At 39.0% G+C, this 27476-nt stretch overlaps 3 protein-coding genes across 3 annotated transcripts in view; 1 reads left to right on the top strand and 2 right to left on the bottom strand.

The window, feature by feature from the left end:
- Positions 1 to 13865, bottom strand: part of LOC139292439 (obg-like ATPase 1) — a 40822-nt gene extending 26957 nt beyond the window's left edge. Inside the window, exons 1-4 of the mRNA XM_070914778.1 lie at positions 13851 to 13865; positions 13651 to 13742; positions 8378 to 8521; positions 7103 to 7230 (exon numbers count right to left, since the gene is read on the bottom strand). Of these exons, the coding sequence (XP_070770879.1) occupies positions 7103 to 7230; positions 8378 to 8521; positions 13651 to 13742; positions 13851 to 13865 (379 nt within the window). The remainder of the gene's footprint in view (positions 1 to 7102; positions 7231 to 8377; positions 8522 to 13650; positions 13743 to 13850) is intronic.
- A 3453-nt stretch (positions 13866 to 17318) lies between these two features.
- sp9 (sp9 transcription factor) lies at positions 17319 to 19141 on the top strand. The gene is made up of 2 exons (XM_070915084.1): positions 17319 to 17339; positions 17843 to 19141. The coding sequence occupies exons 1-2, from the start codon at positions 17319 to 17321 to the stop codon at positions 19139 to 19141; spliced, it is 1320 nt and encodes a 439-aa protein (XP_070771185.1).
- A 2164-nt stretch (positions 19142 to 21305) lies between these two features.
- Positions 21306 to 27011, bottom strand: cir1 (corepressor interacting with RBPJ, CIR1). Its single transcript, XM_070914665.1, has 10 exons — positions 26874 to 27011; positions 25637 to 25731; positions 25354 to 25427; positions 25208 to 25221; positions 24994 to 25046; positions 24843 to 24891; positions 24115 to 24235; positions 23153 to 23259; positions 22776 to 22861; positions 21306 to 22489 (listed from the first exon to the last, which is right to left on the bottom strand). Exons 1-10 carry the CDS (start codon positions 26943 to 26945, stop codon positions 21772 to 21774), a joined length of 1389 nt encoding a protein of 462 aa, XP_070770766.1. The 5' UTR covers positions 26946 to 27011; the 3' UTR covers positions 21306 to 21771.
- Between the last annotated feature and the right edge of the window lie 465 nt (positions 27012 to 27476).

Here is a 27476-nt window from a genome sequence, read left to right as displayed (position 1 = left end):
TATAAAGTGAATGGGGAACCGGGGAGGCTCCAGTTTTCATGAACTCTGACAGAAAACAACAGTGTTAATTCCCTTATCATTAGCTTAACCTCTGTCATTCCATTTATTTTGTTAAACCACGGAGCATGAGAGTGCCTTGATTGAAAGGAACCGACATATGCACACCACTGTTGTCCCACATCATTCAGAGAACAAACCTTTTTAGATCCTTAACTACTATAGTGCTGCTGATTGCACAGGCACCGGCAATTTCCTAACCAACCGCCACCTGAACAATGATGTGTTCAGCTTTCAGGCCCTCCAGCCTTTCAAAGGTGAATCATTTCACAGTTTGGAGCGAGATCTCCATAGCAACTCCTCTTTGAAGGGTTTAGAATCACCATCCAATAATTCTATGATCATCGGGCCTTGCCATTCCCAGTGGTTCTTTTCACAGCGGACAGGCAAGGGGGGCATGAGGAGGAAGCAGGAAGATTCTACAGTCTATTTCAGGCAATTCATCTTGCAGCCCCATTAGAATTCAAAATATTGCGACCTTCAATCACAGAGCATGTTATCTGGAGCTGTGGCGATCTCCAGTCAAGATGGGTAGACATTTTGCTCTAATCATCCACGATGAGTGGAGGCTGACAAAAACTCTTCATTCTCGCTGAAGCAAAATGCTCATTTAAATGCTGTGACAGCACCTCAACACGGCCCCCGAAACACACAAAAGGACGATCCCCACAGCTAAATGATCAAGATTTAGAATTGCAGCATTGGTTAAAAAGAAAACTAACACAAACAAAGAGCCGCAGCACAGGGCAGCTTATTTTCCTGACTGATTTGTAATGCGACATTACTGTTACACAAAAGTAAGGCAGGTGCTAGGACCCAGCTGAGACAGTCATACAACACAGTGTATTTTTGTCCAAGTGTGGTGTGGGAAGTGGGTCGCTTGCTGCTTATAAACCAGTTAACTTTGCTACAACAGAGTGGTATCATGGCGGGACATAAAAAAAAAAAAAATGAAAAAGAAACCTGACACTTACATGCTACAGTATACCAGGTATCTCTAAGAGTGTAAAAGTACCACTTAGACTAATTCTAAACTTAGTGTTGTTGTTGTTGTGTTGAGTCCACCACATTAACACAGTCCACACAAGTAAAGATCTGTCCAAATTCATCATGGAATAAAAGATAGCTGATGAGATTTTTTTTGCAATTGACTAACACCTTGGCATGTGTGTCCTCTTTGATAATGATGAGCAATCAGTTTTAACTGGACAAGAATTACGGTTGTTGGAAACAATGCTTCATAAAAGCTTTGGAAGGCTTTGAAAGCCCATTATTTTGTATTAATTATGTATAGCAAATACTGATATTACCAGAACTACTGTTCAAAGACAAATCATGATAATGATGGTTTAATATGAGAAAAATGTTTTCCAACTATAAAGAAAGCATTATGTATGTAGGCTAAACCTGTGAAAATGTTTGAAATGTTTGTTCAGGAAAAAGTGTTAATGCTAAGCTAATGATAACAGCGTGGTAAACAAGCATTACTGGAACATACTGTTTACTTCCTGTCTTCTAAAGATATGTTATTGGATCCCATAGACATCCATGAAGTGAGCTAAGCTAGGCTCATCTCACTGTTCAGCTTACTTTAAAGGATAAATCTGTTAATATTCTTTATTTTTCTTATTGTCAACAAATCCCATGAAAAGACTATAAACAACAATGAACTGATCTTTCTAATAAGTTTTACCTTTTGCACTAAATGCCAGATAAACAATAACATATTCCTCTGTGTCAGAGATCTCTGTTGTCCAGAAGCTATGAATAACACATCAATGAGTCACACTGTTGTACTGAGTGACAGGTTCCTTCATTATGATGAACATGGCTACTGTTGTTTATCATGAGTCAATCCCATATACAACTTCCTGGTGCCGAAAATATTCACTGGCGCACCAAATGTGTATTAATCTGCTACTAAAATAGTCCCCAACAAAATGCACTATTTACCGCTGTTTGAGTAATGTGTGCTGAAAACTACAGGGCTTAGCTGTTTAAGGAAGTTAAGAAGACTTTTCTTTTTGAAATTAAGCTGCATACAGAGACATTAGAAATGCATCTCGATGGGGAGGAACTAGACCTACAGTATGACATGATAAAAGGAGATATCACCACACAAACTGGTTTAGTTTAGTGAAATACACTTTACTGTTGAGGGTAATTTTAATTATTTGTTGGATATATGAGGGGAGAATGAAAACATGTCGGAGGATTTCCCTCTTTTAAACGACCTATCTTTGAAAGATTTTCAGCAAAATAAAGATCTCTAATTTCAAATAGTTACCATTGGTTGTTTAAATGAATACATCAACACAACAATTGATTCAGCAACTGAATCGCTGAGAAATTAATTCCGTGCGTGATCTGTTTAGATAGTCACACACATGGAAGTTACTGGGCTGGGTGTGTTGGATGTTTGTCAAGTTTGAGAATTTGTGAGTTGGTGAGTGATAAGGCACAGTTCTTGGAGAGCTGCCATCACTGGCGTCAGTGGGGAGGCAGGTTGGCCATAAATCATCTCTGTCTGAATAGTCAATCCAGTTTGTTCTTAACGCCTGAAGCTCAACAATCAGTTTGATTTGTTCACTATAAGCGATTAGAGGAGTGTGTGGGCTGACGTCTGAATGATGCAACAACCAAACACAAATACAAGGTCCTACCAGACTCAGCAAAGTGGTAGCCAACTAATCTAATCATTCACTCTTTCTCATCAGATTCATCAGGCAAACATGGCTCATGTGGAAGTCGCCGAGGGTATTGGAGCTTTTTAAATAGAGAAAATGTTCAGAGGTGAGTGAATAGGATCAATTTCTGGAGAGGCACAAGTGTTGACTGACACTTTGATTTGATCACATTAGCCCCACCACCAAAAACTGAATAAACAACTAAATACACAAACTAACACACAGCAACTAAATATGAGATGTTAACATTTTCAGACGCAGCTAACAAACGTTACTTATGTTTGTTTACATGTAATCGCATGAGTAATGGGCCTATATCAGCATTTATAATAAGTTTGAAAACACAAAAATGCATATTTCTGTGAGTCAAACTCGTCAACTATATACTGTATGTGAATATACTTATATATGGTCAAATACAATATGGTCAATAATGATTTGACCTTCAACACATTAGCACATGGGACTAAGACTTAATAATTAAGGAGTTTTATTTGAAACCTGCTCCATGACTTTTCAGAAAATTCTTCAGAACTAAATTGCACATTTATGATTACGGATGTAGCGTTCACTCGATGCTCATATTGTTGAGTAGCACAGTACTGTTGCAGCAGTCTGTCAGTCATGGAGTTTTATGAAGGTGTTTTCCAGGTATCCAAGACTGCAAACCAAATGTAAGAATTGTCCTCTGAACTGAAGCAGTAGCTCATTGGCTGTTGGTCTGTTAGTCTAAAACTCAAAGATAAATTGTTTACTGCAATGTAAGACTAGGAAAGATAAGCAAATCCTCACATTTGAGAATCTGGAACCATCAAACGTTTTGAGTTTTTAGCTAGAAAATTGCCTTAAACAATGAACTGATAATCAAATCAGTTGCTCGATTAATAGACCAAATGTTTCAGCTCTATAAAGGATACAGCATTGCAACATCTCTACTGCTCTATAGCTAAGATCTCATGTACTTGATCAGGTTTATTTGCTTAAAAACTACTGACGCTGTTTTAAAAAATAAGTGAACTTTCTCGTGTCTGCTTCAGGCTGCAGAGGAGAGGGAAGAGACTTAAGTTAACCAGGAGTTCAGGTGCTGAAAGCATGAACATCACAATGAGAGAAGAGTCTACGCCAAAAATAACAGCTACTTTCCAGCCGGCTGCCCACAACCACAGCCAGTCCCTAAAGATTAAATGTGCTATACCACAGTATCTTAAGGCTAGATTCTTACTGAGTGTCGTGCAACCGTAAATAAGTCTTCATTAGAAGTGAACCAGAGCATTCCTGCAGTGATTGAGGGGAGGGGAGAGGGGGGGGCACACTGTGTGAGCATTCAAACATCTAATTGCTGGAAACCAAACATCTGGGAATAAGGCCAGGTGAGCTGGCAGAGTTGTTAGCAGGGAACAGAAGAGCAGATGAAGTAGAACATGTCTGTGTCTTGTCTCAGACAGTGAGGATCCAGCCGTCGTTCCAGTCACCGCAGAAGCACTGGGAACACTTAGCCTTCGAACCACTTTGTTATGAGACCGGGGAACGCCACTCATTCAACAGAGTCAGCTTTCAGGATGTCATCATGCACCTTAATAGTTTTTTGGAAGGTATTGTTGAAAGCAAATCCACTGTTTACACAGGCTTTTCAAAGTCATTAGGGGTTGAAAAATATTCATAACGTGCACACTACTGGGGGAATTTTGAGACATCAAGAGGAAAATCCTCTAGTTTAGTTAGACTACTCCCTGGAAAATGTAGAATCTTTTGAAAAGATGTAAATATAAAAGACTAACCTACCTTCATGCCTTTGTAAAACCTCTATAAAACTCTGAAAATGTTCACTATTTCTCAAAATTTCACAACTTCTGAACAAAGGACTGTAAACCAATACAGGGAATAAAAGACCATAAAACAATTTCATAGACAGAACTGGCAGAAAAAAGTTGATCTCTAAAGTTCAACATGACTTCTAGACTTAATGTCATCAGGCTGAGGGGTCCATTTCTCGCATCCTCAGTTTGCACTAACAATCACACAACTGCACTGAGCTGTTTCATCTTACTTACGCCGAGCATCTCTCTGTAGTATCTTTGTAAACCCTTCTGCTAATTCTCAGACACAAAAAAACATACCATTCCACCAGACACGAAAAAGTGTGATCCCCCACAACCATATAATCAAGCTATATAAAAGTAGTGGCTTCAACACTGCAGTCTGCCTGACACCAGATAGATATAATTACAAAACAAAACCAGCTATGTTTAATGGTTAACTTGTGAAACATACCACATTGTTTCCAATGACTTCACAAGAGTGGAAACAATGGCATGCCAAAGCAGATAGACGTAAACACACACACAGAAGAAGCTTTCTATCTTCCTATTTTCGCTTGTTGAGGATGTTTGTCTTCTTTGTGTGAGTAGAAACAAAAGAGTTGGCTTTGGGTGAGGACCTGGCACATACATTTGGCCCATTTCAAAGGAACTGTGGGTGTTTTTAACCATGTAGATAATTATGTATATAAAAACACATGTAAACCACATCATTCTGATAACATTAATGTAAAATGCAAAACATTTACATGGTTGTATAAGTTTGACAATATTCTATATTTTTCTTACTGTCAAGAATGAAAAGACCAAAGCCAACAATGAACACTAACAAGTACTGACTGTGTGGCCAAAGCATGATATGAAAACTATGGAAAACACATCAATCAGTCACACTGTTACACTAGTTGACACGTTCTGTCATTACCATGAACATGGGCACTGTAGTTTTGAGTCAATACCACATACACCGTCCTACTGCTGTAAATACATGCTATTGCACCAAATGTGTGTTAATCCGCAGCTGAAAATAGTCCCCAACAAATACACTATTTACACCTGTTTGAGTAAAGTTTGTTAAAAACTACAGTGCCCAGCTGTTTTAAGAAATGATTTATCCTTATTAAAGAAAAACAAAAAAAACTGCATATTTTTGTTGAGAGTCAGAGCCAGACAAGCTAGGGAAGTGTGAAAGTATTGAGAGAAGGACTAACTAATTGTTGTTTTTGGTCTTTTCAAAGGATTTGTTGACAATCAGAAAAATATTGAAAAATACTGAAAAAATACCACCTTATCCTTTAACTTTTATTGTGCCAAAAGTTGTTGAAAACTGAACTGACAACAATCTGTTAATCTCACTGTCCATGTCCTGTCCACTAAGTAAATCATTACTGAGGGTAACAGTGGGTGGTCTTCCAGTTCCACTTCTCACAAACTACACAGAATCAAAGGCTATTTGAAAACTGTGCTGGAAAAGAAGTAATACACATGTGAGTGATACACAGAGATAACTTTGGAACAATATAGGAAAATGGCCTCAATCTTAACCCTTTCTATCCGGCCGCTCCATGCCTGCCACCACGACCCTCTAATCAGAGCTCCTTTCACTCAGTGGGAAAGTCAATAACAGCATACAATCAGTAAACAATTCAGCTATTTTTAAAAGGGCCTCTGTATTCATTTCAGTTGCTGTAATTTAAATTATTCTAGCGTGTAACACTTAAATTGTGTAAGACAAAGACCGTGTCAGAGACACAGAAGAACTTGAGACAGAGGGAGACCTGGAAAGCGATTTGAAGCCTACTTCACCGACGGACAGACTGGGAATAATTTGCTGAGATAATCACATCTGTACATCCACAAGGTAACAGAAGGCAGTATTTAATTCCAAATATACCTTATTTTTATTATCATTATCACTGTTGTTGTTGTTGTCAACAGTATAATAAGCAGTGGGAATATTCTATATTTATTTATTATTATATTCATTATTAGAACATTTAGAAATATGCAGGTTGTAAAAAACAAAAAGGAAAGGAAGAGAAAACCTTCATTCTCATAATATGTGTATTAATAACTTACTTACCTCCACTGTTCACAAACTTAATCAAAAGTGGCATTAGGAATCATATTACAATATCATGTCGTGCTCCCTCTGAACTGTCTTGTAATGTTTCCAAACCTCAGAATATGCTACTGATTGTGTGAAGCCTAAACCAGTTTCCTTCCCACTTCTGTGATTCTCATTCAGGGAGTCTCCCAGTAGGAATGTGAGGTTTGGTCTGACTTCATTAATCCTGACTGTTCTGTTGATCTTGGCACCCACCACACAAGATGCCCTACTAGCAAAGCTAAAGCACGACTGAGGCCTTTGCTTTCAAAGAGCTGGAGCTATTTAGTGTGGCCACATGTTGTCAATGCAATTGTTTTAGCTACAGTATAAACTATAAGATATATATATATATATATATATATATATATATAACTGCTCATACAAGTTTAATGTGATTTGTCGATGATATGAACCCTCAACCTGTGACTCACGTGTCATGTGGAAGATGCTGTCACAGGCGCTGATATGGGACAGGAAGGCATTTCCCAGGCCTTGGCCTTCATGAGCACCTTTCACCAGGCCAGCAATGTCAACAACATTAAGGAACGCTGGGACTTTGCTGCAACCCAGGAAGTGAAAGACAAAAAGGTCAGCCATTTAAGACTTTAAACATTATAATATAATTCTAACAAAAACAGTAAACTGAAGGTTAAAGTGTTGATTTTTTTGAGATTGTAGTTTGAGATGTTGTTCTATTGCATTGCATTAGATTGTAAGGTGTTTTGAACAGATTGCTCCCCCATATATGTAAAAGTGGTGGACAAAATACCAGATATTCTTTTCAATATAATGTTATTTAATACAAAACCACATCAAATAAATAAAGGCTTGTTAATTTTCTAAAACAGCTGGACACTGTAGTTTCTAGCAAATGTTACTCAAACACTATGTAAATAGCACATTTGTTGGGGACTATTTTCAGTCACGCATTAATACACATTTGGTGCTATAGAATATATGGCAGTAGGACAGTGTACGTGTCTCAAAATAACCTGCAGTGCAGTAGAGGCATAAGATATATCACCAGCAATACTTGTTAGCAGGATCAATTCATTGTTGGTTTTGGTCTTTTCATTGATTTTTTTTTAACAATTACAATTGTATAGAACATCGCCACCTCTTATGGGTAGGTAGGATAGACAGGTATGTATTCTAGAGCTGTAAAATTGCATTGCATTTTATTGAAAAAGCGTTTTTTATTTTTATTTTTATGGTTACTGGTGTATTAATTTAACAGCAGTGGAATATGTTTTGCATGTGTTTAAGCTACAGTACACAGCACATAGAGCATAAGTAGGGCAGAGCTGAGTATAAGCTTGCTAGTGAGATTCATACCGCTCTTTGAAAAGCGGGAACTTTAGCATTTGTGTCTACAATTCATGCACTCAAATGTTCTGTGCCATTCAACATACTGCTTCTTGTCAGTCCAAACGAGACATGTTGCTAGTGATTTGTCAGTATAGCACAGCAAATCTGAATTCAACCTGCTTTAACAGCCTCTATGAATGTGTATGATAACCAGGTGTTGGAGGTTCAGATGCTTCAGCTTTTTTCTTCACAGAGTAGAGCAGCAATCATACATCATACAGAACTGGCAGCTACATGTCAACAACATTGTTATATGTTTTCTCATACCTATAGCAAGAAGACCGTCAGAGACTACAGATCTGAAGTGTGAATAATAGGTGAACGATGAGACCCCATACCTGGCAGGTTTGTGGAATTGGCAGAGGAAATCATAGCGTTCATCTGGAATGGGCACTCTGCTTTCATTTGGGTCAATGGTGCAGAAGGGGAAATTTTCTGCTGCAGCCTGACTCTTTGTCAGCACGTTGAAAAAGGTTGACTTCCTGAAAATAAAAACAGCAGTGGAGCCAATCCATCTAAAAGTGCTGGTGTGTAGAGCCTGATGGTTCGATAGCATGATCCTGAAGCACTTCAGTAAATCATGCAAGATTGGCTTTTTTATTTACTAAGAAGGAAAAGGTTATTCTAATGGATTGAATATTTGAGCACTTGAATCAAAAATACTCTGTAAAATACTATGCCCAATTACAAGGTCAGATAATCCCATAATAGATCAATTGTACATGAAATTGAGGGGCAAATTACATTTCTGATAGATCTCAGCTGTTGAACGGGATCAGCCAAACGCTGCCCCTTGTTGTGATCAGTGAGAGATTTGATTTATTTTCTATGGCACAAGCAGCTCAAGTGTACTTCAAAAATCTACAGAAAATGGCAAGTGTCTAAGAGTAATAATGGCAAGGCAGTTAACTATAATCCAGGACTTTCCATCTTTATCCCCTCCCTCGGTGCTTCACATTGAAATGATTGTCTGCTAAGTCCTATAGGCATGAAATTGCTCAAGATTGCTAAAGAGCATACATTCATTCCTTATATAAAGCTGGATTGTTTCTCTAACACACTTGAAGGATATTCTTGGGTCACCTTGGGGGAAAAAAAGACAATCCACCGCAACACTACAAACATCATCAGGTATAAAAATTTTTTTTAAAAAGTCTTAATAACACAGCAAATAACTTACATATTTACTAAAATGCAAATTAGAGTGTAATATGCTGGTCAGTACTGGGAAACGTGATGTGTATTGAGAAGTTTGCAGCCAGACTTCAGTGTGTTTTTCCACTAATGGGTGGTGGAAACACTTCTTAAAGGGAGGTAAGACATATAGATAACTGGGCCCACTATCAACCTAAAACCTTGGACTGGGTTTACTTAAACAACTAGGATTGTAACAGACAAAACTACATATTGTGGAATACATTACAAATCTATAGACTTACCATGTGACTGAAGTTCCACACTTAAGTCATGTGATGACAACTGAGCAAACTCCAACTGCTGATGAAGACTGAGAAGCGAGGGAATTCTCCAAAAAAAGAGCTAGTAATATAAGCTTCATTTGTCAATTCACTACTATAGTTTTATTCAAAATCTAGGTGATCAATTTCTACTCAAAATGTACAAACACGCTTTAGTTTGATTTCCAACTTAGATTTAGTATCAGAAATTATATTTGACTCAAAATACTAATACATCAAGATAACAAAAATATAATTTGATAATACTTGTGTTATATAAGGCCAATATACCAGTCAATAAAAATAGATTGTGTGTTTCAAAATACAAGTGAAGGATCGCTTTGGTTGGTGTACACTTCTCCATCCTGCTATGTCAGACTCAACCCCTCCAATGGACTGTTTGACACACATGTCCTGGAAGAAGCTGCAGTGTGTCTTGGCCAAAAATAAACATGTAGCAATGACTTTCTAACATTTGTAGTTCTAGGGTTGATGGAATATCATTAAGTGGAAAAATGAATCAATAATAAGGTAACTGTACCGTCAAAGCACACACTATTTAAATTGGTGATTTTGCAAATCATTTCCTTATCACACACACACATTTTCCTACATAGATTAACTTTTTCATAAGGGGTCAGAGTGCACAGTCGGCTACCTACAGTCAACTTGTAAGACAGCGACAATGTAAACTGCACATTTTCCATTTATCAAATGGGAATATGCTTCTAATAAAGTACATGACCCTTGTTATGGTTGATATTTGTATCAACAACAGTTCATATCAGAAGATTCGAGGTTCTTTGTTTTTCTGGTTGAATGGTTCATTAATCTTAATCATTTTGGTTATCCTCGTTCAAACTGCCTAATCCAGTTCCATAATGACAGTTTATCACTACATATCTGCTCTGAATAAATGAAAAGTAAAAATGTAGGCTCGCGAAAGAGTTTTGTCTGTTTGTGGAAAATACATTTAAATATATTTACATATATACATACACATTTTGGACATATATGTGTATATATATATATATATATATATACATATATATGGGCAAATGTGGGCATATTAACTTATTACGCATATTCAATTGGGCTTTTGGGACCTTTAAGTTAATAGAGATTCACAAGATACAAGAAGTAATTATCTAGTGATTCATTGTTCACATTGGCTTCTTAATTTCGACTACTACATATACATAGAGACATGACAAGCACAAGTGCGTAACGAGTTTCATAATGAGTTTCATGAGGCAGGCTGAGCTGAAGAACTATAGGCAAAAGGCAGGTACCCATTAAATTCATTTCAGTCCAGGTGACCTGGGGGAGAGTTTTAAGACTGACTTGAGGCAGTTAGGCCATATACTGTGAACAGTATGTCCCAATAAAGGGTTAAATGGACACGACTAAAACTTTTTTTTTGTGCCTCTGAGCAGAGAGAATGGCAGTAAATAGAAAACGTGCTGGTCGAAGTGTAGAAATAGATGCAAGGTTGGCTGAATCACACTCTCAAGTTTCCAATGTGTATGAAAACTGGTCAGTTACGCCCAGCTAACAGCAGGCTGGCATCTGAACATGGTTCATTCATGAAGAAACCATAGGAGGGTTGAGAAGTTGTACTTTGATACAAATGTGGTATGGCAGGCCACAACCTCAGTGAGTTCTACTTATTACACCAGGAAGAAATTGTGGTTTCAGTTGGATAAGAAATGAAAACAGGGGACACTAGTGAGTTGGATCTTTGTGCAATAAGCCCCAACGTCTTGCAAAACAGCTAAGATGCACTACATGTGAAGAAGCACACACTTCTTCAAAAACATGTGTGTTTATTCTCCATCATCAATATCCAGCATGTAAATATATAATTAAATAGTCTTATGTAAAATACCATCATCCTCTACAGTAATAATGTCTTTCTGTCCCTTCAAAACCTGCAGTTTTCAGGTCTTACAAAACTTTCCAGGCTACCTGAATACAACAGTTCTGTTGAAAATGATTCAATAAATGTTTTAAGAAGCTGCAAAAAGATGAAAACCTGTCAGCTGAACAGAGGAAAACCTATCGCTGTGGCCTGTAGCTCAAAGGGGGCTGCAGGAAAGTCATGTAGGGTCTGCACTGTGATTACGCTCTGTCACTGATGTGGCTGAAGGTCTTGGTAGATGCTGAAAAGGTGGATTTGTCTGACCGGGTTTGACATGCAGACAGCGTGTCAGCCTCCTAACCTACACTGCAGCCATGTAGTACAGATTCCTGTCATGTTGTCCACCTCACCGATAAAAAAACTCTCACAGACACAGTAACTGTTTGACTTTGATTTGTCATAAACCAGGTTCATATTTCAGAAACGGTCAATGGTGCACAACCACCATTCAAACAGTCACCTGTGTCCTATTGTGAGTAAATGCTTGTTTACATACACTCCTCAAACACATCCTAACCACTAACTTTTTATTTGCACCCTGACTGACTACACATACAAGAATCTCATTGGGTTATAGCTTGCATCCCTTCAGCTCATTGTGCTAAAGAATTTTACGTTAGCTACAAAAGGTTATGACATAATTGCAAGACACCAAAGTATGTTTTCATGTGCAAAGATGAGATAAAAGAAAAAGAATAACGATACAAGTACAAGTACTTTTATGATGCTGGACTTATTTTTAGTGCCATTCAGTTCTAAAACGATGTATGTTTTTTTCTGTATCTTAGAATTTGATTTAATTTGAATTTGATTATTCTGAAAATGTAGAAAAATTGCTAGACTTGTCAATATTCTCCTATATAATTATTTTCATTTAAGTGCCACAGGCACTGATTGTACCTGTGAGACTGGGAGCTGTTTCAAGCAACTATGGGAAAATAGCCATGTTGAATTCCTAAATTAAGCACTGCTTCATGCAAGAGTAAAAGCGTCTGACTGACACAGTGCAGAAAGCTGTGTTGCTTTGAACACACAAGTGAATTGTTATACAGTTTCCTCAAAAATGTGTTCCATGTATTGTAGGAAATGTGCCTGTGTGTGTCTCTGTCAATGTTCGATGAATCTACAGCAGAGACTGGCCTGCAAAGGGGGCTCAGTGGCACTAAAAGTCCTGCTTCTCCCACACATGCAGGTTAGCTGAACTGGAAACTCTGGATTGCTCGAGATGTGAATGTGATAGTGACAACGTTAGACTGTCTACAGTATGTTACCTGTTATTGACTGGAAGGCTGCGGGGAGGATGTGCCCTGACCTTTGACCGGTGCATGAGATGATGAGTGATAAGTGGGTGTTTTTAAAACGAGTGGACAACAGGGTTTGTTAATGCTTTTCATTCATTTAACATACTTCTCTGCATTCATAGTAGCATGGTAGGTCAGTTTTTGCTTGCTGTCATACAGTTTTATTCAAATGCATATGGATCATGGCACATAGAATAAACTATTTTGCTTATTGAAAAAACACTGCTGTAATGATAAAACCCACATTCATAAACTATTTAACAATTTTATCAAAACTATTAATGTACTACAACTCTTTGAAGTCACGTTTACCCTCAATCATAACGCTTGTCTGCTATAAAACACCCTGAGTAATATTTTAAGCATTTTGTAAAAAGTGCAAGGCAGCTCCCACACTTTTATTTAGACTGAGGGAAAGTTGAGACACAGGGAAGGAAAGAAGTGGGATGAAAAGCTCTTGTGGGATTTGATCCTTGGCTAGTGGGGGCACACGTGGCTTCCAGACACTTAACAGGCATATGAACACTCCTCAGGTTGTTAAGGAAAACGACATTTTCCATGGACACTCATCTAAGGAGCAGGATTTTTTTGCCTTCTGGCTAAAATCCTGTACATCACGCTACATGTCACTTTGCTTGTTTCAGTATAAAGTGTGGTGTGCACAAAGTGTGAAAGCTCCTTTTGCAGAAACTCCGGCCAAAATTTTAAATAAAGTCTGAAGTTGTCTGTATGTCCAAATTTGCAACATTCCTTTAAATTTAATGTCTAACCTTTAGTCCTGCATTCTACTGTACTCGGCTGACATCCTGCCTCACATGCATATATATTTATGGTATCATGGCAGACATAGTTCAGATGTGGACAGAGCACATGCTGCAGAGTGAATGGTGAGAAGGCGACACTATCTATGCAAATAAAAACCCTTTACTTACCCAACATTGGGCAGGCCAACAATTCCTATTTTCAATGAGGTGCCAAACCTGCCAATCAGTGGGGGCGGCTTTGGTGCATCATCTCCTTTTCCCTAATAAAGACAATGTGGAGATGTCTGCAGTCAGAACGAGCACTTGCCATTACATAATCCACAATGCATGCTCATTTCTGAATGGAGCTTATTCCTCATGAAGTGCACCTTCTTTGGAGCCATTTCCCACAGTCAAGTTTTTTGCTGAATTCCACAACAGCTCACCGACTCAGAGAAAAAAAACACACATTCATTGACAGAAAACGGGCTAAGCTAAAGTCCTCAAATGTAACCAGTCGACTGCACTTCAACTGGCTCGCTCCCCGCGCTCAAAATAGAACATGCAGCCTCCCTGGAAATGAAAGTTGACACTGTAAGCTGGCAAGCTGACCTTTACTTCCAAATTTAGCTGTCGATACTATTGATGCAGGTTGATGAGCTGCTATAAGATCAATCTCACATGGAGGCTGTTAGTTGAAAAGTGTGTATTGAGGGCGTAGTTAATCTTTATCAGAGGCTTGACTGTGTTGTCAACAGCTGCCTGCTTCCCATTAACATTTGAATCATCTGTCTTGACAGTCGTTTAACTGAAGACATCCACGAGTTGTGTCTCTCTGGTGACAGGTCCAAGCAGCTTTGCCATTTCCTCTTGTTTTATAGCTTATCGACTTCCCACAGCAATAAATCCTTATTGTCAAGCAGTTTATTTCACAGTGCACTTTAATGTACATCAACTCTATTTCCTCACTGTGGTCTCTATTTAGCTGCCACCGAAACAAACAATTACCTGGCAAAAGTGCAAGTAACAAAACAAACTCTTGCGAAACGGTAGATGGGACACAGAAATTGTCATTTAAAGCCACCCAGAATAAATACTGTTTTTATCATAATCTTTGCATTTTACAGGGAAACAGGATAAAAGTTACAACCCAAAAATATCTGTAAGAAAAGGAAGATATCCTTCATACTTCATACTTCGATTTTATGAGCTTCCTCTGATCCACTATAACACAAGTGTAATCGTCAGACAACAACGTACAGCTCCAGCACCACAGAAATAAAGTTCAGCATCCTTGCACTCATAGTTTCCTCCAACCCCCTTTGAGAGAGACAGGTGTAGCCACACGAGCACGCCAAATTACAACAATTAGCTAAATGTCCTCAAATAAACTTCCCTCAGCAGAAATACAAATTAAAGCACACAGGAGCACAACCAAAAACCATCGCCCCCAAATCCAGCAGCCTGTCTGGTTTAACATGCAGAAAATGACGCTCTAATAATCTGGATTTGAGGCAAGTGAGGCTGGCTTTGTAGAAAGAATTTAAATGAATAGGTCTGAATTAATCATTTATCTTTTGTTGATGGATGCACCCCCACTTACACTCATTACAATAGATGCAGAGCGTTTTGTTCGACCAAATAAATCATTCCCATTGTTTAAGGTACATTGATCAATCTAATGGCTTGTAATAGGCTCCTAATTGCCACAGAGAAGTGCTCACGAATGGAGTCCAGAATTACAGATTCAACTCAAAATTCTCACTTGAATGACAAGGCAAGATCATGTTCTCCCCTTTTGTCCCAAGTAAACATCATCTGAAGAAAAAAAATCACTATTATTTTATTATTCTAGGTTACTGTGACAAATAAATACATTTAAGGTGAAGTATATAAAAAAGACAAGTAGTGTTTATTGGTGCATAAAGATTCAGTGATTCAGGCAGATTTCTTTGTTAGGAACATCCACGCTGCTCCACATTAAGATATAATATTATGCAAATAATCATGTACACAACAATATTAACATTGTAATATCAATCCATTATTAATGGCGACTTTTTTTATTTTAAAAATGTGAACTTAATTAAAGAGTAAATCCATTGTCCGATCTTTTTGTATTATTATTAAAGTGTAATGAAAAGAAACGTCCTTATCCTGCGTCCATTTTCATTTAACGCTCGAATTATTTCGACTTCTTTAGCAACAATCAACTTTGTTTATGTAGAATAGACATTTAATACTGTTAACAGCACTCTGCCAAATTGTCATGATTGCAAAAAAAAAAAAAAATGATTCAATTTTCTTGGCAGCGCTCAGTATTTGATGAGACTGATTTTTATTCATCCTTCCAGAGGTGGGTTTTTAAAGCGAAAAGGAGTATTTGAACAAATTGCGCCTGTGTTGACTGGCAGCATTCACACTCTATAATGGAGCATTATTTGCCCGTTTTGAATACTGTAATGCACATCTTTCGGTCAAGCCTTTCTCTGGAAAATTGCTTTAACTTTTAAAAGGGATGATGATTCACGTCGGAGCAGGTCAATTTTACATTATGCCATTATCCCTGGGCGTTTTAACACGCTATGGGATATGCGGGTTTATTGAATTTTGAAAATAGTTGAAACACGGCATCCTCTTAATTGTCCACAATTTAATTAAATGAGAGATTAGTTTGGCATTAGATTTTTATTTCTCAGCTACACGACGTGCCTCTTGTTAAATCTCTTTAATGGAGATGACTGGCGGCCTTTCAGCAGGCATCTCCTGGATGATGGAACTTTTTTTCCGCCTATAAAATACTTTCAAAACAGGTCTGCTACACGCGCCGATAAAGCAAGCTGTCATTTTAAAGTAACCCCTCACCTGCACTCCCCCCCATCAACAAGTAAGTGGGGGAGGCGGGGGGGGGGGTACACGTGCGAGAACACTACCACACGCACGAGCTCAGCGTAGATTTCGGCTGAAAGTAAACAAACTGGAGGACATCATATAAGACTCATCATCTGTTTTTCTCCGTGCGTTCAGTGACAAGTCGTTTTATTCAGACCGCGGCTGGAGGGGTGAGGTCTCAGCTCTCGGGCCTGTTTCCGGACTTCTTCACTAAACTTAATGCATCTGTGATTTTCCAATATGAACACCAGCTCTTTAAACATTTAGGACAGAGCCTATAAAATCAGTTGTTTCCCTCCGAGCACTGCCCGTGCCATGTTTAACACGCAGCAGCACGCACCGGCTGCAGACTGTTGAGATAAAGTCATCAGCAGCAACAACAGCGTCCCTCACGTTGCTCAGGAGACTGTGTGCTTAAATAGCAGCATTTTCTCAATGACGTGTCGCGCATGATCTGGATATTGAAAATCAGAAGGGAAACCTGGAGCTGCACACACTGTCACCACAATCCACAAATGCTTTAAAATGAGTGAAAAGCTTACCTCGTGGAGAACTGACGTGGGAACTCAGTTCTTCAATGAAAGGAGACATTGGTTCTTCTTCGGGTGAGAATACATAAAAATAACTGTATGCATTTAAAAAAAATACCAAATCGTGTCTTGTATGACAGTCTGAGCAGAGGCTGCACAACAGATGATTGACGGCGGGGTTTTTGGTGTTTCTGTCTGCGGTCGCGTCTCTCATTGGCTGACTTCATCCCCGGCCATGAATGGGGCCACCAGATTGGCTGCGCGTCCTCAGCAGCTGTACTTCAAAGAACACGCTCTCTACAACTAGGTAGTGTTGGGAGCTGCGAGCCAAGAGAGAAACCGTGTGACCCGAGTCAAACACGGCGAGTCTGAATCAAATTGGAGCCGTACCGCATTGAAATCGCGAGCACTCTCATCACAGCACAGACCCTGGATATGGCTACGTCTATACTTGGGGTGAGTCTCACTTTGTATTCATGCGCAAAAGTTGTGCGTAAAGTTATCCTGCTTTCCTCCGCAACAAAAAAATAGCTCTCATAAACATTCTTGCTTTCAAAGTTTGCAGTTCGGTATTACTACTGTCATTTACCACTACTTTGCTTGTTTCGGTGGTTATTTATCATTCAACAATAAACAGTTAAATACCGATAAAGCTTGCATCTGGCATCTAGATCAAACCAGAGTTGATCAAACTTTATGGTGTTTTCTACTCGCTGTGTATCCACAGCAGATATCTGACGCAGTTAATATTCTGAGCAAGTTTGTAAAAAATATTCATCATTATTACTCGTAGGTTGTATTTTATTTATGTTTAGTTGTGTTAAAACACATTTATCTGCTGTTGATAATTACAGTTGTTATAATCTATAAATCCTCCCAGTTATCCGGTTAAACGTAATATTTCAGCAGTATTTGTAGTTGCCTGTTTTAAGTCCAACTTTTGTTGTGTGTGTTTTCAGGAAGAACCACGGTTTGGAACTACACCTCTAGCTATGCTGGCCGCAACTTGCAACAAAATTGGCAACACCAGTCCTCTTACAACTTTGCCTGACTCGAGCGCTTTCTCAAAGGGTGGATTTCATCCGTGGAAAAGATCCTCCTCCAGCTGCAACTTGGGATCCAGTCTGCCCGGTTTCACAGTAGCGACAAGCCGCGCATCTACAGGACTAACACCGACCAGTGGCACAGGCAACAGCGCCTTTTGCTTAGCCTCCACCTCCCCGACCTCGTCTGCGTTTTCCACAGAGTACAGCGGTCTGTTTTCCAACTCTGCGAGCGTCACATCCCAAGAGTCTGGGCAGTCGGCGTTTATCTCCAAAGTCCACACATCAGCAGAGACTCTTTACCCGCGGGTGGGGATGGCGCACCCGTACGAATCGTGGTACAAGTCCGGGTTCCACTCGACCATCCCTGGCGATGTTGCCAACGGTGCGTCCTCGTGGTGGGACGTCCACACTAATCCCGGGTCGTGGCTCGATGTCCAGAATCCTGCAGGCACCCTCCAGACCTCACTGCACTCCGGGACGCCTCAAGCCATCCACTCCCAGCTGAGTGGCTACAACCCGGACTTCTCCTCGCTGACACACTCGGCGTTTAGCTCCACTGGAATCAGCCCCTCTGCGTCTCATCTACTGTCCACCAGTCAGCACCTGTTAACACAGGACGGGTTCAAAACGGTCATCCCCACTTACACAGACGCTTCTGCCGCCAACGCCATGATTTCTGGGGGCAGTTCAGGAATAAGTAGCTCCTCACGGTCGTCCAGGCGGTACTCCGGCAGAGCAACATGTGACTGTCCGAACTGCCAGGAGGCTGAGCGGCTGGGACCCGCCGGGGCCAGCCTGCGGAGAAAGGGACTCCACAGCTGCCACATTCCCGGCTGCGGTAAAGTGTATGGAAAGACATCTCACCTCAAAGCGCATTTGAGATGGCACACCGGCGAGCGGCCTTTTGTCTGCAACTGGCTTTTCTGTGGCAAAAGGTTCACTCGGTCCGATGAGCTCCAGAGACACCTCCGCACGCACACCGGCGAGAAACGGTTTGCTTGCCCGGTGTGCAACAAGCGCTTTATGCGGAGTGACCATTTGAGCAAGCACATCAAAACTCACACGGCCGGTGGAGGAGGCAAAAAGGGGAGCGACAGTGACACCGACACCAGTAACCTGGAGACCCCGAGGTCCGAGTCCCCAGAACTTATTTTGGACGGGGTAAACCCCAGAATCACTGTTAAGGATCAGTCTCCACACGACGAGCCCTAATGAGGCGTCATCCCCCCAAAATCAAACCACATTCAAAACTGCACAGCATTGAAAACGGGTCTTATCTGACAGACAATAACGGAGAAAATATTTCAAGAAGCGATTGCAAAGTCTAAAAAAATATATATTCTCCACAGGCGTGACGAGTATTTCATCCGTAAATCCATCTACAGAAAAGGCAGTGACTTACTGTAGGCCTTTGGGGATTTTAAGGGGCAACTTGAAAATGAAATGGATGTTTGCTAAAAAGGTGCGCGAAACCTGTTGAACTTTGGTTGGACAATGTGAGTTAACATCTTGTATATTGACGACTAAACTATGTGTTCTTTTCATGTAAATGTTAGGCTATGATTGTTTTATTCGTGTTGGTATCCTGGAAATCAGGGAAGTTTACTTTCGACGCACTTTGTGGATATGTATGTACACAGCTTTTTTTCAACTTCGGTTAACCATTTTATTTCTTTGCTAAAAAAATATCTATATATAAATGTTTACCTGTATAAAGTCACACGTATAAGACTTTCATTTTATCGTAATTAAAACATCTCAAAAAAGGCTGTAACTGTGTGATGTAGATTTTATATATTTCTTGGTTTAATTATTTGTGTTAGGTTTTATTTTGGAAAACATTTTTTATTTAATTTAGAAATGTATTTCTGTTCATAGGCTATTTTATTCTTAAAATCACCTATAATACCTTGACTTTCACTATTCCCCTATGGAATAAATCAATGTTTAATGCCCCGGAAAAAAACATTTCATGCCCAAATGAAAATCTTGTTAAATGGTATTAATTATGACTTGGAGCACATCGCAGCCCCATGTGTCTTGTATCTGCGATTAGGGATTCGTGTCTTATCAAATATCTAATTAATCTCCGAGACATCTTTTGTTCAGTTTCACTTTATCGGGGGGTTTCCAAGGGGGTTGGATGACAAAGGTCCCTGAATATTTATTCTAATTGTCCAAATTAACTGCTTTCATTTGCATACCAATCGATGGACCGAGAACGAGGATGTGGCTTCTTTCTCTTTGCCAGAAGCCTCATAGATGTTATGGGAACAGTTTTTTAAACTTTAGAAAAAGAAGGGGCAAAGAGTCACATGCAAATGTTGAATTTGAAATGCTCTTTGCTCAGCGCAGTCAAATGGTGCCTGCGTGTTATTTGAATATCAGTGGCCCCTTATTGAAAGGGTTCAAGGATGCTCTCTGACTTCTTTGTGCTTACCCAGTGCAGCGTCCGACTCTCAAAGAAAAAGCCGGGGAATAATTACAGCGTGAGTCCAGGACTGGGAATACGTCAGGGAAAAGCATCTCATCCAGACACCCTCTTTTTTTTTGAAGAGGATGTTAAATTGACCAGAAGGCAATAGAGGGAAATTATTTTCATTTCCTTTTGTGCAACAGCGGCTTCAAGGAAACGGCCAGATAGTGAAAACTACCAAATTAGACTGCCAATTTGAATTTCATCAAAATATAAAAAAACCCGGCAAACTAAATGTTGAAATTTAAGCTTTTAAACGTCACATTTAGCAATGTTAGCAAATCTGTTTTTGAGATAAAAATTGAATTGTTGATCATTTTTTCAAAAATCAAAATTGTTTTTGGAGATAAAACAAAATAAAAAAGATAAAACAAAATATGTCATTTTAGTCTCAAAATGAATAATAGTAAATAACAGGAAGAACTAATTGTCCAGTTTAGGTGGCTTAACATGTAATCATTTTAAATTCTACAACGAAAATATAAAATACTGGTCTGCATTAATAAACACTGTGCAGCGTTACTTCATCTGTGCGCGGTCACTGCTTGCTTTTGTTGTCGTTAGGACCGGCTGCATTTAGCCGCTGGATATTTGGACAGAAATAATATTTGTTTTGAGTTTGACGCCCACAAAAACCCCGCAGGGCACACTCCACAGTTTTAGCGACAACGCACATTATATCTTATCATTCAGGGAAACCAGCCTGGAAATTTTAGAAATATAAAAAATTTAAAAAAGAATAAAATTGATGCGCAAATTTGTAATAATTTGTCAGATGTCCAGAATCTACGTGGGGACGCACTATCGCTAATCAATCAACAAATCCACATCTTAATTTTCACCAGATCTCTGACGCCGACATTCATTCCATACATCGCAAACAAACGCATTAAATTGAGATGATTACAATTTTAATCAGAAAATAAGTCCTGATTTTTTCCCCAGGAAGCATTACAGCTTACGATGTAGATATTTCAAAAGAAAAAAGACACAATAAAGAGAGTTAAGATAAAAAGCTGCAGCAACAGAAACAGTTAAAATGAGACCATTCAAATGAGTCCAACATTTTCCCATCAGCGGATCATAGCTGCAAAATTGCTTCCAACGGTAATCAATTAATGTAGACCCTTTCATACAGAACCAGACAACACCAGAGTGCAATGAGCTGCATCTGGATATTAACTGTCGGCTGCTTCCCTCTACTGGAGGAAAAGGAAACCCGCGCACAATATCTGCACTTTTAAATAGAGGGACACTGTGTGATGACCAAGACTACATAACTGTCATCACTAAAAGAAAAGAAAAAAAACACATTGAAAACATTTTCACATTTTGTCCAATATTGTAAGGAGGGGGAAAAACACAGTCAGTGCTTTCTTTTGACTCTGTCTTGGCTTCTCTCTCGTCTCTCCCTGCTCCTACTTCTTCCCCTGCCCTCCCTTTCCTTCCTCCTTTCCCTGCTTCTGCTCCTCCCATCTGCTGTTCTGCCTTTCCTTCCATCTGTGCTGCTTCTGTTCCTCTCACCATCTCTGCTGTGACGCCTGTCTTTACCTCTGTCCTCCCTGCCTTTCTCGCGGCTCCTACTTCTGTCCAAGCCAGACTTGGAGCTGCTAGGTCTCTGCCTGTCCCTGCTGTTGTGTCTCTTTCTCTCTTGACCTCCCTCCGGCTTGATCTTGTTCTCCGGGCTGCGATTTCGACTCCTGCTCCTTTCCTTCTCTGTCCTTGTTTGTCTATAATCTCGGGACTCCTCTTCAGGCTGCTTCTGTCTAGTGCGAGGGCTCGGTGACCTGCTCCTATGAGAGGAGGCCTTTTTCTGACTCTTGACTCGCCGCTCGCTCTTAGAGCTGTTATCGCGACAGGAATCTTTTTTCTTGTTCTTCTCTCTCTTTTGGCTCTTGAACTTGCCATGGCTGTCTGAATCTGAGCTACTATCACTACTGCTGCTGCTGCTGCTGCTGCTATCGGAGGAGTCACTCGAGCTGTCACTACTTTCATGCTTTTTCTTGTGTTTTCTTTTGCTTTTCTTCTTCTGCTTTTTGCTCTTCTTTTTCTTGGCCTTCTGCTTTTCCAGGCGATCGAGTTTTCTGTAAAACAGTAACATTCAATTAACATTCTCAAACACGGAATTAACATAATAAAGTCTACGAAAAATAAATTAAAATAAATTTGAAAGAAAACATCACAGTAATCTTGTAATTTATCAGATCATACTCGGTCAATATGAGGCTCTAAAACATTCAGTGTTAAAGAATATATATATTAAAAAAAAATATATATATATTTATTTATTTAATTTTTTTGGTTCGATGATCAAAATACAAATCTACTCCTTAAAGCTTTCATACATGAAGATGTTTGCTACATTTTTACCGGAGGAGCTTCTGTTTTTGCTTGGTTGTTAACGACTTCAGAAATTCCACCTCGGGATCATCCTCTTCATCACTGGCAACATAATCCTGTAAAAAGTACACAGTGCTTGGAAATTTGCATTGAAATCAAAACAACAACATACAGATAAATATGACTCTCAGAGGCAAATTTGAGCAAATGTATGTTTGATTACATCAGCTAAACACTGATTTAATCAAACCTGTGCACTTGACTTGAGTGGCCCCAATAACTGGCCCCTTTGCAGCATTTATATATGGTAGAGACATACCGAAGATATAGTTAGTCTTTTCTCTGTGAAGGTGTGAATGTTTGTACATCGTCCCATGTGTGCAGAGATGGGAGTGCGAAACAATTACCTGCGATGGATCACAAACGGTAGCATTCCTACCAAGGACACATTTTTTCAGGGCAAACCCACTGTTTCGCATCTCCGCCATTAACTCCGAGGGGTGCATCGACGGACCTGTTAGCACAAATCACAGCCTCAGAGTCCCATTGATGTCAAACCCATGCCAACCACTATCTCCACAGTGGGAATTTCAGGGGTGGCTTTGTTAACAGAATGGGACATCAAATCAACTCACTCCACTTCCGGCTGAGCAAATCATACAATATCATTCTCTGCCAAAGCAGCAGTTAGGGGAATCAGAATACACAATAATTACATTTTTTCTCCCCGCACAGGAGGGGGACCATTACGGCACTCCACCATCAACCCCATGCACTGACTGGACTCTCCCAGGGTAAACATTATTACTTTACAACTCAACTCGCTGATTGCAGAACTCAGAATCAGCTCAAGCCTGGGAGCTCCAGATGAAAACCGAGAGGAAAGATGTAGTAGTCTGTGACAGACTAGAGCTAACCCTCTGGCCACAAAGAGACAGCAGCGCAGATATTCTGGCTCTCTGTTTTTCTGTACCAAATACAATTATTTTTCACTGTTTCTATTCCAAAATAGAAACAGTGTTAAATGGAAATACATATTTCTTTAGGAACCACATTTCAGAGGGTACAATGTCTCTCTCTCTCTCTCTATATATATATATATATATATATATATATGTTAAACTAATGGTTATTTAATGTTAGCGATAAATTATATAAAAATAATGTTAACATGTGCTTAACTGCTGCTTAAATCAATGAATTACTCATGTTTAATTCATTAGCATCAAAATAAAATTTGTATATAAAATTGTTGTGATTTGTTTACATACATATCAAACATTTAATTACACTGATAACATTACAACACAGGAAACTGCAGGGGATGATGTTTAAAATGATGTCTACTATGGACAATTATTGTACGTACCTGCTGCCTCCTCTGTGGCCACAGAGCTGGCATTGATGCCTGACAGCCCATAAAGAGGACACTCTCTGTCTGTGTTCACGTGGCCCCATTTGTGACATTTGATGCATCTCACGTTGCGAACCTGGAAAAGTTAACGACAGACATTACATTGAATTGTCTCAATACTGGAGATTTATGCATAACAATTTAAACAAAACCACACTCTGCGCATCGTTAAATAATGGCAGCACCTAATTGTAAGGCAGAATGCATTCCATTAATGTGTTTGACTTTAAATTCATGACAAACTGGTTTTATTTTTACAAAACTTGTTATATATAATTCATTTAGAGTGTATTATATAATATAGTGGTTCCCAATCGTTTTAGCTTGTGACCCCTAAATAAAAATCACTGTCTACATGAAACCCTTAGTCACAGGATATAGTTTGAGTGTGGACATGTGTTGCAAGTATTGCAACCAAAGCTTAATTTTTCCTTACATTTCATTTGTAGATTTTCAAGGATCTGAAGAGGTGAAAGTACCCAGTACCCAGTATTTCACAAGAAGAAAAGCAAAAAACTGAGAAAAATAAAACCATTTTGTTTAACGGAGGTATGTTTCATTTTGTTTCTTATTACTTTAATCAGCTTGTGACCCCCCTTAGATTTAACCCCCAGGTTGGGAATCACTGGTGCAGCATATCCGTTTAAAAAAAAAAAAAAATAAAAATAAAATTCACCACACACCTGGATTCCAAACGGCTGATCTCTGATATTCATGTCATCCTTTGCATACCTACATGAGAAAATTAAGTGTAAAAGAAAGAATGCAAATTCTGGAAGAGCGTTGGACAATATGCCAGGAAAATTTCATTGTGTATAAAAATCAACTGCTTACTTCTCTCGAGGAGCCACCTTCTGCCACTCAAACTTGTACTCTTCTTCCCCATCCTGAAAAACAGACACATTTTCAATATGAATTTTAGTATGAAAACCCTTATAACCGCTATAACCCCCATCAATGAATGGAAACCCAAAATGCATAATGTATACATATTCCCAATGCGTACTTATTGTGGAATTGTATAGGTTTATTATTTCCTCTGTTTTACCTCTTTCTTTTCCTCTTCAGTGCAGAAGACCATTATGAAGGAAAAAACACAAATGAACACGTATTAAAACGTTAAACATGATTTTCCAAAAAACTGGTGTTTGAGAAGTTCAAAATTTCTCGGCTCAATTGACTGTAATGATTTACCATTGGATGCTCCCGGTGGAGCCTCATACATAAAATTGAGGCCATTTTTAACACGATCATCCCCCATCAACAACCTGAAGGTGAGAAAACAATATGTTGAATTTGTCTGACATATGCGCAAGGAGGTCTTCAGAAAATGTCCATGAAAATCTAAAAATGATTCTGTATGTATTGTTTACACTAAAAATAAGTTAGTATGAAAATAAATCTGTGATTCAGAAAGCAGTTTTGTAGGAGACACATGGTTTCATTCTGTAGCAGTGGTCTGCAATAATAATCTAACCTGTTGTTGTAGATGTCCTGCTCTTTCAGATAGGCCTGCATAAGTTCTTCTTGCTTGCTCTTCTCGAACGTTAGTTTCTGTTCTGCTATCCATACCTGTAAGATAAAGACAAATGGATGATTATAGATAGATAGATAGATAGATAGTTAAGTGAATATCTGAGGACATCAGCTTGGACTCTTGGGGAATTGTGAGGGCCATGTTTCACTATTCTCTGATATTTTATGAACTGAACGATTACTGAAAGTAACCATGTAAATCATTGTTAGTTGCAGCTGTAAAGCAAATGAATGAACAAAACATGCAAACATATATTTAATCTCTTATTACATGTATTTGTGAGGTATGGTCGAAAGGCTATTAGGTGTATACACAATATAGTGGCTGAGGGCTAGTCCCTTGCAAGTGCACAATTACAATTACACAACTACAACATACAGGCACTAAATAGGACATACAACACTACAACATCCAAACAACACTGACACACAAACTAAATCACATAACCCACACTTAATCAAACAAGTAGCAAATATTAACTGCGAGCAAAGGTTTGCACAAAGATATGAAAATGCAGAGCAAATTTATCGATAGTATCTTTGATTCAAAAATTTTATCCCACCAAAACTTAATAACGGGATGTGATTCTCACTCTTTCAAAGCATTTGTGTGCAAAGCATGTGGCGATGGCTGGTCAACTTTTACTTTGTCATAAGTTAAGGAGAGGACAATGATTTGATGAAACAACTTGTGACTGAAAAATATTAAGTCTAGAGTTTGGCTTGAGTGTATCTTAGTTAAGCTTGGCTCTCCATCTAAAGACAACGATTGTAAAGTGAACTACAGAAAGCTGAAGTTAACAATGTACCTTTAGATTAACACTAGCTAAGACTAACTGTAACATTACCAGCAGCTGTATTCAAGGCAAACCAACGTTACATAAATTAGCAAACGTTACCGATTAATAACCAACTTAACGGTGTAAACAATCCATGTAGCTTAGCTATAAACATAGATGTTTTGTCTGCACTCATCATTCATCCAGAATAAAACGTTCACTCTGAGGTCAACATTGTCTATCTAGTAATTATCAAAGTGGATCATGTTAGCTCTTGCTAAGTAGCATGCTGGGCTAGCCAAAAGCAGCACATAGCTAGTAAACATAGCTCTCTAGCTAGCAGGCTAATCTGATGAAATCTAACCTAAAGCAGTAAAGCAAACTGTAGCTAGCACTCACCTTTTTGATATTTGACTTCGATGCAGGATGAAAATCCTTCTTGCACATGAAATTTGCAAATGACTTCCCCATGGCTGACAACCTATAACGTCAGCTGAGTGGAAAACGTAGCGTTGATGTTAGCTAGCAGAGTCGCTAGCTTAGCGTCCTCCGCAGGTAAACAACTTGGTTTGCATGAAGACAGTTCTATATTGCAGTTGGGGGGGGGGGGGGGGGGGGGGGGCGTTGAACTACAGAGGTAAAACAATGAAGTTCAATTAAGCTTTAAACTTGATTTATGCGTCACATCCATCCATCTTTTGTCCATGTCGTTAAAGAGGTATAAATTAGCATCTGCTTCACTGATGAAAATAACCGATATACATTATATACTATAAAATTAATTCCTATCTGATGGTACATTTAAGCAATATTAAAATAAAAACAATACAAAATGTTTTTTTCTTTGGAAGAAAATGCTAGGCTTTTGGACAGCTGCTAATAATCAAGGATGAGGAATACAGATTAAACAAACAAATGTAATGTCAAAATGTGACAACCAGAGCGATATTCTACATCTAACGCTGTTATCGCACAACTACGAATCTGAAACTGACTTCAGAT

This window comes from Enoplosus armatus, chromosome 11 (assembly GCF_043641665.1).
Source record: "Enoplosus armatus isolate fEnoArm2 chromosome 11, fEnoArm2.hap1, whole genome shotgun sequence".
NCBI classification, from domain to species: Eukaryota; Metazoa; Chordata; class Actinopteri; order Centrarchiformes; family Enoplosidae; genus Enoplosus; species Enoplosus armatus.
This window is presented reverse-complemented; position numbering and strand designations above follow the sequence as displayed.